The sequence below is a fragment of the Pollicipes pollicipes genome, unplaced genomic scaffold, assembly GCF_011947565.3.
Source record: "Pollicipes pollicipes isolate AB1234 unplaced genomic scaffold, Ppol_2.1 Scaffold_4295;HRSCAF=5057_pilon_pilon_pilon, whole genome shotgun sequence".
NCBI lineage: Eukaryota > Metazoa > Arthropoda > Thecostraca > Pollicipedomorpha > Pollicipedidae > Pollicipes > Pollicipes pollicipes.
This window is the reverse complement of record NW_023596461.1, coordinates 31,707,490-31,721,211: the sequence shown is the minus strand read 5'-3', so window position 1 is coordinate 31,721,211 and position 13,722 is coordinate 31,707,490. Positions and strand designations below refer to the sequence as shown.

The following is a 13,722-nucleotide window of genomic DNA, read 5'->3' as shown; positions in this document are numbered from 1 at the left end:
ATGTCTCGTCTCCTGATGGTAAGTCTGCTGGCCGTCGCCGCCGCCGCGCCCTCGAGCGTGTCACCGCAGAATGAGGCGCTCTTCACCGAGGAGATCCCCGAGCCGCAGTACCTGTTTGAGAACCACAACCCGGACGTGACCGACTCCGGTCTGGAGCTGTTCGAGTCGGACATGGTGCTGACGGAGGAGCAGAAGCTGGACCGGAAGGCGGCGCCCAACCTGTGGCCCGGCGGCCAGGTCAAGTACGCCATCACGTCCACCTCCGTGCCGGACCGGGCTGCCATCGAAGCGGCGCTCAACCACTGGCACCAGCACACCTGCGTCACCTTCACCGAGGTGTCGGCCAGCTTCGCCGGCGAGCCGCACCTGCGCTTCAGCAAGCAGTCGGGCTGCTGGTCGTACGTTGGCCGCATCGGCTGGACCTCAGGCCAGGACGTCAGCATCGGCACCGGCTGTACCGGCTTGGGTACGATCGCGCACGAGGTCGGCCACGCGCTCGGCTTCAACCACGAGCAGTCGCGACCGGACAGGAACAACTACGTCACCATCCTGACCGGGAACATCCAGGACGGCAGGAGCGGAAACTTTGCCATCGCCTCCAACGCCAACAACTACTCTGTACCTTACGACTACACCTCCGTCATGCACTACGGCAGCACGTACTTCACCAAGAACGGCCAGCCGACTATCCAGGTGAACCAGCTGCAGTACTCAGGCCTGATCGGCAGCCGGACCGGCCTTTCGCACCGTGATAAGCAGCTGGCCAACGCCATGTACAGTTGTGCTGCCTCCTGCTCCAGCCCGCCTGCGTGCCAAAACGGCGGCTACGTCAGTAAGGCATGCAGCTGCGTCTGCCCGCCGGGCACCAGCGGCTCCCGCTGTCAGACGGTGACAGCGCCATATTACGGCAGCATCTGCGGCAACCAGGCCATCACCTCGGCTGGCACCGTCAGCTCCATCAACTGGCCCAGCATCTACCCGCGCAACCAGAACTGCTTCTGGATCGTGACGGCACCGGCTGGCCGGCGCGTCAGAATCACCTTCAACACAGCCAAGGTGCTGTACCGCTACAGCGATGGCAACTGCTACTGGGACTGGATTAACCTGTACACGAACAGCGACAACTCGGCCGACGTTAACGCCTGCGGCAGCGAACTGCAGGGCAAGACGTACACCACGACCGGCAACCGGCTGGCGCTGGAGATGCACACATACGCCGGCGGCAGCTACCCCTCCCTGCAGACCGGCTTCACCGCCTCCGTCAGCTTCGTCTGAGACCTTCTTGTTCAAGACATTTACCCATACGTCCGTCCTTACGCACATGCCGCAACGCCTCACTGACTTGTGCTGGATAGCTTTATAATATCTAGCGAGGCAAAGCGGCTTCGGTTGTTGCCACGGCCAAGCGAGTTCTCTCTATCCCTGCAATTATTGTCTGCACATTGGCAAGTTTCGCTCTAGACAGATGCATTTCCTGGGATGATGGTGACGGGTCGGTACGAAAACAGCTTGATCTGACTTGATCTAATACACAGAAGCAATGAAACGCGGAAAGTGTGTCTCACGAATTGGCTAAAAGCGTTGAAATATGTGCAGCAGCCAGCATCGAATGCGGTCCGAGTCAGCCATGAGTTGCTTAACGCAATGCGAAGCATGTATCAAATGGAGAACAGCGACATGTTCTTCAGAAAATAATTAGATCCAAGAGCGAGTTCAGGTTTTCTTGCCGTGTAGTTTTTCCCCTGCGTCAGATTGGGCTGCTACACAGACATCATATTAACGATGAATAATCTATTTCTGTCGGTCCGCCGCGCGCGTTCTGCGGCATCATAGTCTGCCGCCCGCCGCACACACCGGCCGTAGTTCGCACGCGCAGTGCTTTTTCTAAACATCCGCGACTGCTCCAAAATCAGAAAAGCTGGGAACATATTTCTGGTGTCTCAACACCCGTCATGAATGCCCCACAATCTACTAAAAATTTGGGTGTGATTGCACAATATACCGGACAGGTATCCTAAAAAACCGTATATGGTGAGGGGATCGGGTCGATCTGCCTCCTATTCACGCGAGGTCTAGTGGCTATGCAACGGCGTTTCCCGTATGGTGGCAGCATGTCAAGGTGTTGCCGTAACAGGGGAGGCGGGAGGGGTGGACCTGATTTGCCCCTGAAAAGTCCTTTTTACTATTGTTCAGTCACCCCTATCTAATACCGTTTGACGAAAATTTATCATGGATTTAGCTGGCTAGGTTTCCTCTCAGGGCGACGGTGAAAAAGATGATCACGATATGCCGAGTAGACATGGGCATTGAGGACTTGGGTGCTTATGTCTATGATCCATTGACAAACATCTCTATATAGCTGTATAAACATAGCTGTTCGTCAAAAGAGCATTCAAATATTTCACCTGGTACAAAAAATAATTTCGATAAATCAACTTTCAGCCAAAACACATTGCAGTAGCTACCATTCGACAAAAACATATTGGTTAGTTAGTGTTTGATTTAGAGCATGCTAGCTACAGAGTGTTTCGGAAGCATAGTATTCAAACAAAGAACGCTTTGATAATTGGCATTCAACTTAAAAGCATTTCCGCAAATTGGCATTCGAATAAAGATCTTTTCGACAAATGTGCATTGGTGAAAATGGGCTTCAACTTATCAATATTTTGTCAAGGTGTACGCCTGCAAAAAACTAGTTTGCAAATTACGTGTATATTTTCAGTATTCCACCTTACTGGCACGCTAACAAGGAACGAAAACAGCAACTCAACATAGCATTCGGTAAATTGCATTCGGCAAAAAAGTATTCCCCTAACATTTCGGTAACTTGTTACATATCAGAACACCTTACGTTAATCACAAACGTCATCCAGTCCCAAATGTGAACTACATGGAACTTAGAATAAACGGGAGTGATACCCATCGCTCGCCGGTAGGTCTATCAAAGTAGTCAATGAATTTCCCTGTTGAAGCGGAAGCGTTCTTGTGCGTTCACCATGTTCACTGCGCGATCCACTCCATCGGCACCTTGTTGTTCTCCTGGCCGATCGTTGTTTTGTCCTTTGCGCCTCTGTCCAGCGACTCTTTATGTCTGGCAGCATTTCAGAATCGACCCTTTGCGCCGTTTTGCCGTGATTTGCGCGACCAAACTGATGAAACAACTCTGGGAATGAGACATGAAAACTAGCAAAAACATGCCGCATATACACAATAAACATCTTCCGACAACGCCATAAGGGCATCGACTACTGGCTAACCGTACGCACATTACGACCCGGGAATTTAAGACCGTCATCTTTAAAATCATGCCTGAACACGGAATGGGCAACGTTAGCATGCACTCGGGTAGGTGTTAAATTGCGCCCCCGAAGTTTTTCCAGAATGCTTTCCGAATGGCGTGGCTGTGCCGCGCCAAATTTTGCGCAGCTGTATGCAATTGAATAGCAGGCCGTTTGGCATACAAAATTTAGATGTAACTTGTAAGGTCGCTGACCTACGACAGGTCAAAGACGGCCCTTGGGTTCAGCGAAGTCACTTTCTAGGGAATCGTTCAATATAATGCAACAACGGGGTGTTAAACGAAGCCATACATCTCTGAGATACTTTCTTAGGCAACACAACAATTAAGTGAACAAATTCCATTGACCTAAGGTCAGGCATAAAGGTCAGGCCAAGATCAAAACCAACCTGTTTTATTACTCTAGGGATTGCGATATGGGTTAGTTTTTGGTGCTCATTTCGAATTCCTTGATAACAAAAACCGCACCATGCAGCTTTCATGGGCTTCTTAAAGATCAGAAAAGGTCACTGACCTAAAATGACCCAGATCAGCATTTTGTTTTTAGGAGCAAACTGCCCGACGGAGCCTTTACTGTTTCTTGAAATGCAAAATTCAAAGTAATCCTGTATGATTTTGATCACCACGACCTTCAAAAGGTCCAACAAGGTCACTGATTTTAAATGGAGTGACAACTTTTGCTTAGAACAGGTATCCAGGTTTTGGGGCACTTTGAAGACCAACCTGGAGTCTGACCTTATTTGACCTCGTTTGACCCGAAGGTCATGGCCTAGGAACCTCAAACTTTGATCTAAGTGAGTTCACGTATGGGCTAACACACTTTGTGAGTTTGGCTTTTCAAACTTTTTTAGCTCCTAGGATCTCAGAGGGGGCCAAATTGACCCTCACCCGAGAGAAGGGTATCCAACCGGCCACCCGGGCGCGTTTTAAAATGCCGTTCTGGCTGTTTCGGTGTGATGTTTACACGTGCTCGGGTGGCCGGCTAGATACGCTTCGCTCGGGTGGGGGGCAATTTGACTCCCTGAGATATCAAGAGCTAAGAGAGCTAGAGACACCAAATTTATAGGGTGTATTGACCTTTACGTAAACTCACTTAGGACAGATCTTGAGGTTCCTAGGTCATAAACTTTGTGTCAAATAAGGTCAAACAAGGTCAAATTCGAGGCTGGTCTCCGAAGTGCCCCCAGGTCCTAGCCCGTAGCTAAGCAAAAAGTCATATGCTCATATTTAAGGTTAGTGACCTTGTTTGACCTTTTGAGGGCCGTGGTGACCAAAATCATACAAGACTGCTCTAAGTTTTGCGTTTGGACAAGCGACAAAGATTACACTAGGAAGTATGTCTCCAAAAACAAAATGTTGACCTGGGTCATTTTAGGTCAATAACTTATTCTGACCTCTAAGAAATCCATGGAAGATGTACAATGCGGTTCCTGCTATCGATAAATTCAAACTGAGCACCAAAATCTCCTCCATACAGCAAGCCCTAGAGTAATAAAACAGTTTGGTTTTGACCTTGGTCTGGCTTTTATACCCGACCTTAGGTCAACGTAATTTGTTCATTCAATATTTGTGTTGCCTAAGAAAGCATCTCAGAGGTGTATGGCTTCGTCTAACGCTCCGTTGTTGGATTAGACTGAATGATTCCCTAGAAATTGATTTCGCTGAAACCATGGCCTGACTTTGACTTGCCATAAGTCAGCGACCTTACAAGTTACATCTAAATTTTGTATACCAAACGATTTGCTATTTAATTGTCTACAGCTATGCAAAATTTGGCGTGGCTGCACCGCGCCGCTCGAAACCATTCTGGAAAAGCCATAGGAGGTCAATTTCACCCCCACCCTTGCGCGTGTTAAGGCAAAAAGAGCCTTGTAGAAAAAAACTTGATCTTGTTTTTCAATACCACACGGAAGAAAAATGTGGAAAAAGAACGTTTCAGTATTGCTAGAATTCTAAGGACCAATATTGGATGACATGCAGCGGGCTTTTATCGCACAAATGTTGATTGGAGGCAGCCATCGCCTCAGAGCGAAGTTCAGGCCGCTAGCCAGTCATGCAGAGGGGTGCAAATTATGGCTGTCACCGGGTTACTGTATGCTTTCGTAATAAATAAGGAAATACAGTTACTCTTTGGGCTGCTCTGCGATATACTCCAGTGAGAACCGCTTGTTACGGCGGTTCTTTGCGTCCCCTAACTTAAATTGCCTAGCTCTAGCCATGCCAGCTGACCCTGAACGGCACTTGGACTTTTAACGGCTTTTTACTGTGTTGCCAGTGGTCGTAATGTCAGGTGGGTCTCAGCAATAAGTAACGTACTTCTTCAAAAGCTGCCATGGGATTTGTTTTTTGCTGACTGATTTTGTTGATTCTGAAATTGCAAAAACGCTCAAGAGCACGGGCTTAAAGTAGGTCCACTTTTCGACGACCCGGCATCGCTGCGATAGGAGACCAATACATTTTGCTGGAGAGAAGCGATCCATCTTAGGGGAGAAAAGTGTGAATGGATGATGCATGCGGCTGGTCTCGCCCTCTCCAACACCACAGAGTCACCCATTGTGGGCCATGGTGAGGATTGGTATGAGGTTTCGGAAAGCAAAACGGCTAAATACGTGTATCCAACTGTACGTTGTTTGCGAATGTTCCGACTGAACATCACAGCATGCATTACAATTTGGCTCAATGGTAAGCCTTTACTAAATCGAGGGCAGACAATGTCAACGTTTCCGAAACCGGTCTCCAATGCTACACGCCGTGACCTACACAGAGACCATACAAACCGCATACGAAGGGCACAGTGCAGCCAGGCTTAGTGTAGCCAATATCCACACAAAATGTATGCAATTCACAGCATATTGACACGATTTCCAAAGAGCCAAACCACCCAACTTCATCGTGCTCGTCAAGTGAAATTGTCAGGCCTTGCCTCACTCAAAGCCTGCCGATTTTCAGCCAAGGACATTCGTGCACGAATGGTTAGCTTAGTGTCCCGCCTGAAATGGTAATTTTATATACGTATAAGGCGTGCATTCTTGCGCATCTTGTCCGTCCCGGTGTCACAGTCCGTCCCGGTGGCTCAGTTGGTTAGAGCGCTTGCCTCCCGATTCACCCACCCGTGGCGGGGTGGGTTCGAGTCGCTTTAGGCGCTCGCTATTTGTCCTTGACAGGTATGGCCTGCGGCCGGTGGCAGCGGTCGCACTAAAGGTCAGTTGACGTCAGAGGGCACGACGGACAGTGCCGAACGTTGCGGCACGTTAAGCTTTCGCCACTAAATTCTGCCGTTGCCTGGAATTGCGCGATCGGATGGTAGGGGTCAGGGCTCGCACAACAAGCACTGCTCAGCGTGAGCGCTGATCCCAGAAATCCAATCATTCAAAGGGTTCGGACCAAATTTCTAAAAAAAAATTAAGTAAAATAAAAAACATATAGGAAAACATATATCGGCATACATCAGTGTGCGTTAGTATCAACAATTCACAAAAATGGACCGTTATATTGCGTTTTAGAGGGTCCATTCACCTTATTATCAGTGCATCTCTTTCTCCTAAGTCTCATGAAAGAGCATTTTCCGACGCACTGATCGGGTTATTTATATTGAATCCCTAAAATCTACCGTCTCTATTCCCTTTCGTATCATGAACATGTACATGAACATGAGCATGAACATGAACAAGTGATAACACTGGCGTTCATTGAAGGCAGAGGTAAAAAACCATCCACTCGTGGGCCCATGGACATGGGGCACTTATCAATGCCTGCCCTTCATGAAAGGACGCTGAGACGCTCGCACTGTTCAACGTTCTGTTCAACATACTCTTTCGCGATACGTCCATTGCACAATACGTCCTTGGGATAAAAGTGAGCGCATTGCAGCATTGAAAAGGAAAATATGTTTTAGTGGTCAAGACCTTTTTCACCACTGCTCTATGGCAAGACATTTTGTGGACGATTTGTGGGCACAATTCGCTGGCTCCCAATTTTTTGAAGGGTTATTTTAGTTCACTTTCTAATATCCTCCACGTCCTCACTGCGCTGTCTCCTCAGCGTAAACGACATTTGACCGCTTGCTGAAGACGTAAACGCATCATATGAGCCTCAAAGACGTCGCATAATCGTTAAGCCGAGCTTGTGCATCAGCTCTTTATTCGAGGAGTGTAATAAGCAATGCAAGTTATTGAGACAACTTTAAAATTATGTCTTGTTGGTAAAAAATAGTATGACACAATACCGGTGACGCAAATACTAATGACGTCATTATTTCCTTTGAGCATAACTTTGTTCTTATCATAGAACCGCAGTTCGATTTAAAATACGTCATTGCAGCATTGAACATCCAACCCTCTTATCCTTTTTTTACTTCATTCTGCATCCTCGCGACACCCCGCTATGCGGGGCAGGCTGCATGCGTCAGCCACGAGTGGGCTGAGAGGCCACCTGCGAATGGGGGCCTCGACCGGGTACCCAGCGCACATGCGCGGATTTAAGCTCGGTAGTTGGCCCCCCAGGCGCGTGCAAGCCTGCCCCACCGTGAACCACTCTCCTTCATCTCATAGTCCTGAAATGATCCTTTCCAGTCGAAAGGGCTCTAATCTAAGCAACCAAACAACCAAATCATTGAGTATTGTCAATCATCTAGGTTTGTGCCCGTTGTGTGTTTTGCCAAAGCGATTGTGTGCTTTTCCAGAGGGATTGTGAGTACAGGTGCAGGTTGGCAAGTGCAGCTAAATTTGAATGTAACCTTTGGTGGGTCGGTAGTGGGAGTTATGGGTGGAAGCTAGATGGGGGTGATAGGCCATATCCATTTTGGCATAGGTACCTGTTGAACAAAATGAGTAGCGTGACCATAAATGGGGCATGGTATTGAATAACCAGATTATAAGTTCAGTTCACAGCAACTCATACCCGATAGAATAATTTTAATATCGGGACTCTGTATAGAGACAACAGTCTTATGAGCTTCATTTAATTTTTTGGTTGAAAAAGACTCTGAAAACTGGCCGGATATCACAACATTGTGTCGTGACAGGAACTGAGCGAAATTCCAATGTGGTATTGGTTTATGTAAATTTTGGGGATAAGCTCATCCTATAAAGGCAAAGTGTGAATTACACTTGCTAGCAGGTAGTGCCATCAAGAAAGCAAGAAAGTGCTGTTGGGGCAAGATTCTGGCTTTCTGATGCGTCTCATCGACATCTTTGCTGCGCTTTGCTAATTAGGCAAAGCTGATGCCGGAAACTTAAAGCTCTTTCAACCTATAGTGTTCTCCAATGTATGCCTAATATATTCAAGTGAGTAGTTAAGAATTTATCATTAAAAATACCCTGAAAAGTACATTTCGGATGCTAATTTCAGGAGTATTTTGTGTTTAAGCCTTGGGAATTGCGTAAACCAGTTCCAAGGGATCTAAATTTTGTGAAAGATCGGATGTTGGAGCGTGCTAGGTAAAACAAAACCCTAAATTGCAGAAAGCCCCCCCCCCCCATTTAGTGCAAGATTGAGGATTTATTCATGCTTAACATCTTACTACCATCTTTGCCATTGCTGGTAGGCTGGTTGATCGTTAGAAATCAAGTTTCACTAGGCAGATTGAGTTGGTCTTTCATGAAAAACAAGCCATATCATGTATGTTTACGCAATGTCTTGATTCATGCAAGTAACGCATTTTTTGGTAACTTTCTGTACTATGCGGACACCTAGAATAGATAATACCAATATACTGCTGGGGGTTTTGCGTTTTGAGGTAAGAAGGGGAGGCCTGTTACACGAATGTTTTCATTTGCATAAATAATAGGCACTCCTTGAATTCATTTTCCGGCAAGCTGGACCTTTGCTAAAATCAGTCATGAATTCTCGTTGAGACTAATCCACTGGGGTTTTCTGTATTACTTTCGAAACCTCAGGTGGTGGAGTTCGTACCCCCCCCCCCGTCCTCCTCCCTCCCCATCTGCATTATGAAAAACATCGGCGAATCGTGGCGAGGATTAAGGAGACAGATCAGACCACTTATGTTCCGTGGGAGACGGGCACATGCTTTAATTACCTCTGTAGGCTCTCTCGTCCTCCTCCGCAAAAAGTGCATTACTGTTTATGTAAAATCAATATGACTGTGACATAACTTGGATGACTTCTATATTTTTATACCGTGAATGTCTCCTATGAAGTTCGACTTTACAAGTCACACTTTTTTCTCTTCCCGTAAATGGAACCCCAACGACCGAAAATGTAAAAATGCTACCTTTTTGTGGTGTTAGTCACTCAACCGCGCATAGTATTGTCCCTGTGCGGAAGGAAGGAGTTCAACTATTGACGTAATGCCAACTCACGAGTTCAAATTCACCGTAACGATCACATGAATCGCACGTCGCTGCGCAGTGGCTAAATCACGACTTACACTATCCTGTCTCGATAGACGTGACCTTATCAGCTTATGCTGTTATTCCCCCAATAATGAGGAGGCATGTGCCAATACGTCGTCTTGAAAGGACCTCTGCAGGTGTGCACTGATGGAGCACGATGGCCCTGTCCAGAGACAACGGTTGCCAATTAGCACAGGTGTGCAACGCTGGGACCGAACGCTTTCCAACAGTCCTCTCCCTCTCCCACTGGTTGACGGGGAACTTCTCGCAGATGCAGATGTCAATGTTCCCCTTACAGGCGACACCTGTGTCCGGTGTCCTTCCACCTATAAATACGACGGCCCGCGTCCAATCACCACTGACTCAGCCATGTCTCGTCTCCTGCTGGTAAGTCTGCTGGCCGTTGCCGCCGCCGCGCCCTCGAGCGTGTCACCGCAGAGTGAGGCGCTCTTCACCGAGGAGATCCCCGAGCCGCAGTACCTGTTCGAGAACCACAACCCGGACGTGACCGACTCCGGTCTGGAGCTGTTCGAGTCGGACATGGTGCTGACGGAGGAGCAGAAGCTGGACCGGAAGGCGGCGCCCAACCTGTGGCCCGGCGGCCAGGTCAAGTACGCCATCACGTCCACCTCCGTGCCGGACCGGGCTGCCATCGAGGCGGCGCTCAACCACTGGCGCCAGCACACCTGCGTCACCTTCACCGAGGTGTCGGCCAGCTTCGCCGGCGAGCCGCACCTGCGCTTCAGCAAGCAGTCGGGCTGCTGGTCGTACGTTGGCCGCACCGGCTGGACCTCAGGCCAGGACGTCAGCATCGGCACCGGCTGTACCGGCTTGGGTACGATCGCGCACGAGGTCGGCCACGCGCTCGGCTTCAACCACGAGCAGTCACGACCGGACAGGAACAGCTACGTCACCATCCTGACCGGGAACATCCAGGACGGCAGGAGCGGAAACTTTGCCATCGCCTCCAACGCCAACAACTACTCTGTACCTTACGACTACACCTCCGTCATGCACTACGGCAGCACGTACTTCACCAAGAACGGCCAGCCGACTATCCAGGTGAACCAGCTGCAGTACTCAGGCCTGATCGGCAGCCGGACCGGCCTTTCGCACCGTGATAAGCAGCTGGCCAACGCCATGTACAGTTGTGCTGCCTCCTGCTCCAGCCCGCCTGCGTGCCAAAACGGCGGCTACGTCAGTAAGGCATGCAGCTGCGTCTGCCCGCCGGGCACCAGCGGCTCCCGCTGTCAGACGGTGACAGCGCCATATTACGGCAGCATCTGCGGCAACCAGGCCATCACCTCGGCTGGCACCGTCAGCTCCATCAACTGGCCCAGCATCTACCCGCGCAACCAGAACTGCTTCTGGGTCGTGACGGCACCGGCTGGCCGGCGCGTCAGAATCACCTTCAACACAGCCAAGGTGCTGTACCGCTACAGCGATGGCAACTGCTACTGGGACTGGATTAACCTGTACACGAACAGCGACAACTCGGCCGACGTTAACGCCTGCGGCAGCGAACTGCAGGGCAAGACGTACACCACGACCGGCAACCGGCTGGCGCTGGAGATGCACACATACGCCGGCGGCAGCTACCCCTCCCTGCAGACCGGCTTCACCGCCTCCGTCAGCTTCGTCTGAGACCTTTTTGTTCAAGACATTTACCCATACGTCCGTCCTTACACACATGCCGCAACGCCTCACTGACTTGTGCTGGATAGCTTTATAATATCTAGCGAGGCAAAGCGGCTTCGGTTGTTGCCACGGCCAAGCGAGTTCTCTCTATCCCTGCAATTATTGTCTGCACATTGGCAAGTTTCGCTCTAGACAGATGCATTTCCTGGGATGATGGTGACGGGTCGGTACGAAAACAGCTTGATCTGACTTGATCTAATACACAGAAGCAATGAAACGCGGAAAGTGTGTCTCACGAATTGGCTAAAAGCGTTGAAATATGTGCAGCAGCCAGCATCGAATGCGGTCCGAGTCAGTCATGAGTTGCTTAACGCAATGCGAAGCATGTATCAAATGGAGAACAGCGACATGTTCTTCAGAAAATAATTAGATCCAAGAGCGAGTTCAGGTTTTCTTGCCGTGTAGTTTTTCCCCTGCGTCAGATTGGGCTGCTACACAGACATCATATTAACGATGAATAATCTATTTCTGTCGGTCCGCCGCGCGCGTTCTGCGGCATCATAGTCTGCCGCCCGCCGCACACACCGGCCGTAGTTCGCACGCGCAGTGCTTCTTCTAAACATCCGCAGCTGCTCCAAAATCAGAAAAGCTAGGAACATATTTCTGGTGTCTCAACACCCGTCATGAATGCCCCATAATCTACTAAAAATTTAGGTGTGATTGCACAATATATCGGACAGATATCCTAAAAAACCGTATATGGTGAGGGGATCGGGTCGATCTGCCTCCTATTCACGCGAGGTCTAGTGGCTGTTCAACGGCGTTTCCCGTATAGTGGCAGCATGTCAAGGTGTTGTAACAGGGGAGGCGGGAGGGGTGGACCTGATTTGCCCGTCAAGAGTCCTTTTTACTATTGTTCAGTCACCCCTATCTAATACCGTTTGACGAAAATGTATCACGGATTTAGCTGGCTAGGTTTCCTCTCAGGGTGATGGTGAAAAAGATGATCACGATATGCCGAGTAGACATGGGCATTCAGGACTTGGGTGCTTATGTCTATGATCCATTGACAAACATCTCTATATAGCTGTATAAACATAGCTGTTCGTCAAAAGAGCAGTCAAATATTTCACCTGGTACAAAAAAATAATTTCGATAAATCAACTTTCAGCCAAAGCACATTGCGGTAGCTACCATTCGACAAAAACATATTGGTTAGTTAGTGTTTGATTTAGAGCATGCTAGCTACAGAGTGTTTCGAAAGCTTAGTATTCAAACAAAGAACGTTTTGATAATTGGCATTCAACTTAAAAGCGTTTCCGCAAATTGGCATTCGACTAAAGATCTTTCCGACAAATGTGCATTGGTGAAAATGGGCGTCAACTTATTAATATTTTGTCAAGGCGTACGCCTGCAAAAAGCTAGTTTGAAAATTACGTGTATATTTTCAATATTCCACCTTACTGGCACGCTAGCAAGGAACGAAAACAGCAGCTTAACATAGCATTCGGTAAATTGCATTGGGCAAAAAGGTATTCCCCTAACATTTCGGTAACTTGTTACATATCAGAACACCTTACGCTAATCACAAACGTCATCCAGTCCCAAATGTGAACTACATGGAACTTAGAATAAACGAGAGTGATACCCATCGCTCGCCGGTAGGTCTATCAAAGAAGTCAATGAATTTCCCTGTTGAAGCGGAAGCGTTCTTGTGCGTTCACCATGTTCACTGCGCGATCTACTCCATCGGCACCTTGTTGTTCTCCTACTCGATCGTTGTTTTGTCCTGTGCGCCTCTGCCCAGCGACTCTTTATGTCTGGCAGCATTTCAGAATCGACCCTTTGCGCCGTTCTGCCGTGATTTGCGCGACCAAACTGATGAAACAACTCTGGGAATGAGACATGAAAACTAGCAAAAACATGCCGTATATACACAATAAACATCTTCCGACAACGCCATAAGGGCATCGACTACTGGCTAACCGTACGCACATTACGACCCGGGAATTTAAGACCATCATCTTTAAAGTCATGCCTGAACACGGAACGGGTAACGTTAACATGCACTCGGGTAGGTGTTAAATTGCGCCGCCAAAGTTTTTCCAGAATGCTTTCCGAATGGCGTGGCTATGCCGCGCCAAATTTTGCGCAGCTGTATGCAATTGAATAGCAGGCCGTTTGGCATACAAAATTTAGATGTAACTTGTAAGGTCGCTGACCTACGACAGGTCAAAGACGGCCCTTGGGTTCAGCGCAGTCAATTTCTAGGGAATCGTTCAATATAATGCAACAACGGGGTGTTAAACGAAGCCATACATCTCTGAGATACTTTCTTAGGCAACACAACAATTAAGTGAACAAATTCCATTGACCTAAGGTCAGGCATAAAGGTCAGGCCAAGATCAAAACCAACCTGTTTTATTACTCTAG

General features: G+C 48.5%; 2 protein-coding genes across 2 annotated transcripts; both read left to right on the top strand.

Moving 5' to 3' along the window:
* Nucleotides 1-1,275, top strand: LOC119097444 (blastula protease 10). The gene has a single exon (XM_037220476.1). The coding sequence runs from the start codon at nt 1-3 to the stop codon at nt 1,273-1,275; it is 1,275 nt and encodes a 424-aa protein (XP_037076371.1).
* An 8,745-nt stretch (nt 1,276-10,020) lies between these two features.
* Nucleotides 10,021-11,295, top strand: LOC119097443 (blastula protease 10-like). The gene has a single exon (XM_037220475.1). The coding sequence runs from the start codon at nt 10,021-10,023 to the stop codon at nt 11,293-11,295; it is 1,275 nt and encodes a 424-aa protein (XP_037076370.1).
* The last annotated feature ends 2,427 nt before the right edge of the window (nt 11,296-13,722 follow it).

Bases quoted from the DNA above. Each gene is read 5' to 3' on its own strand.
- LOC119097444 (XM_037220476.1), top strand. From the start codon at position 1: ATGTCTCGTCTCCTGATGGTAAGTCTGCTGGCCGTCGCCGCCGCCGCG.
- LOC119097443 (XM_037220475.1), top strand. From the start codon at position 10,021: ATGTCTCGTCTCCTGCTGGTAAGTCTGCTGGCCGTTGCCGCCGCCGCG.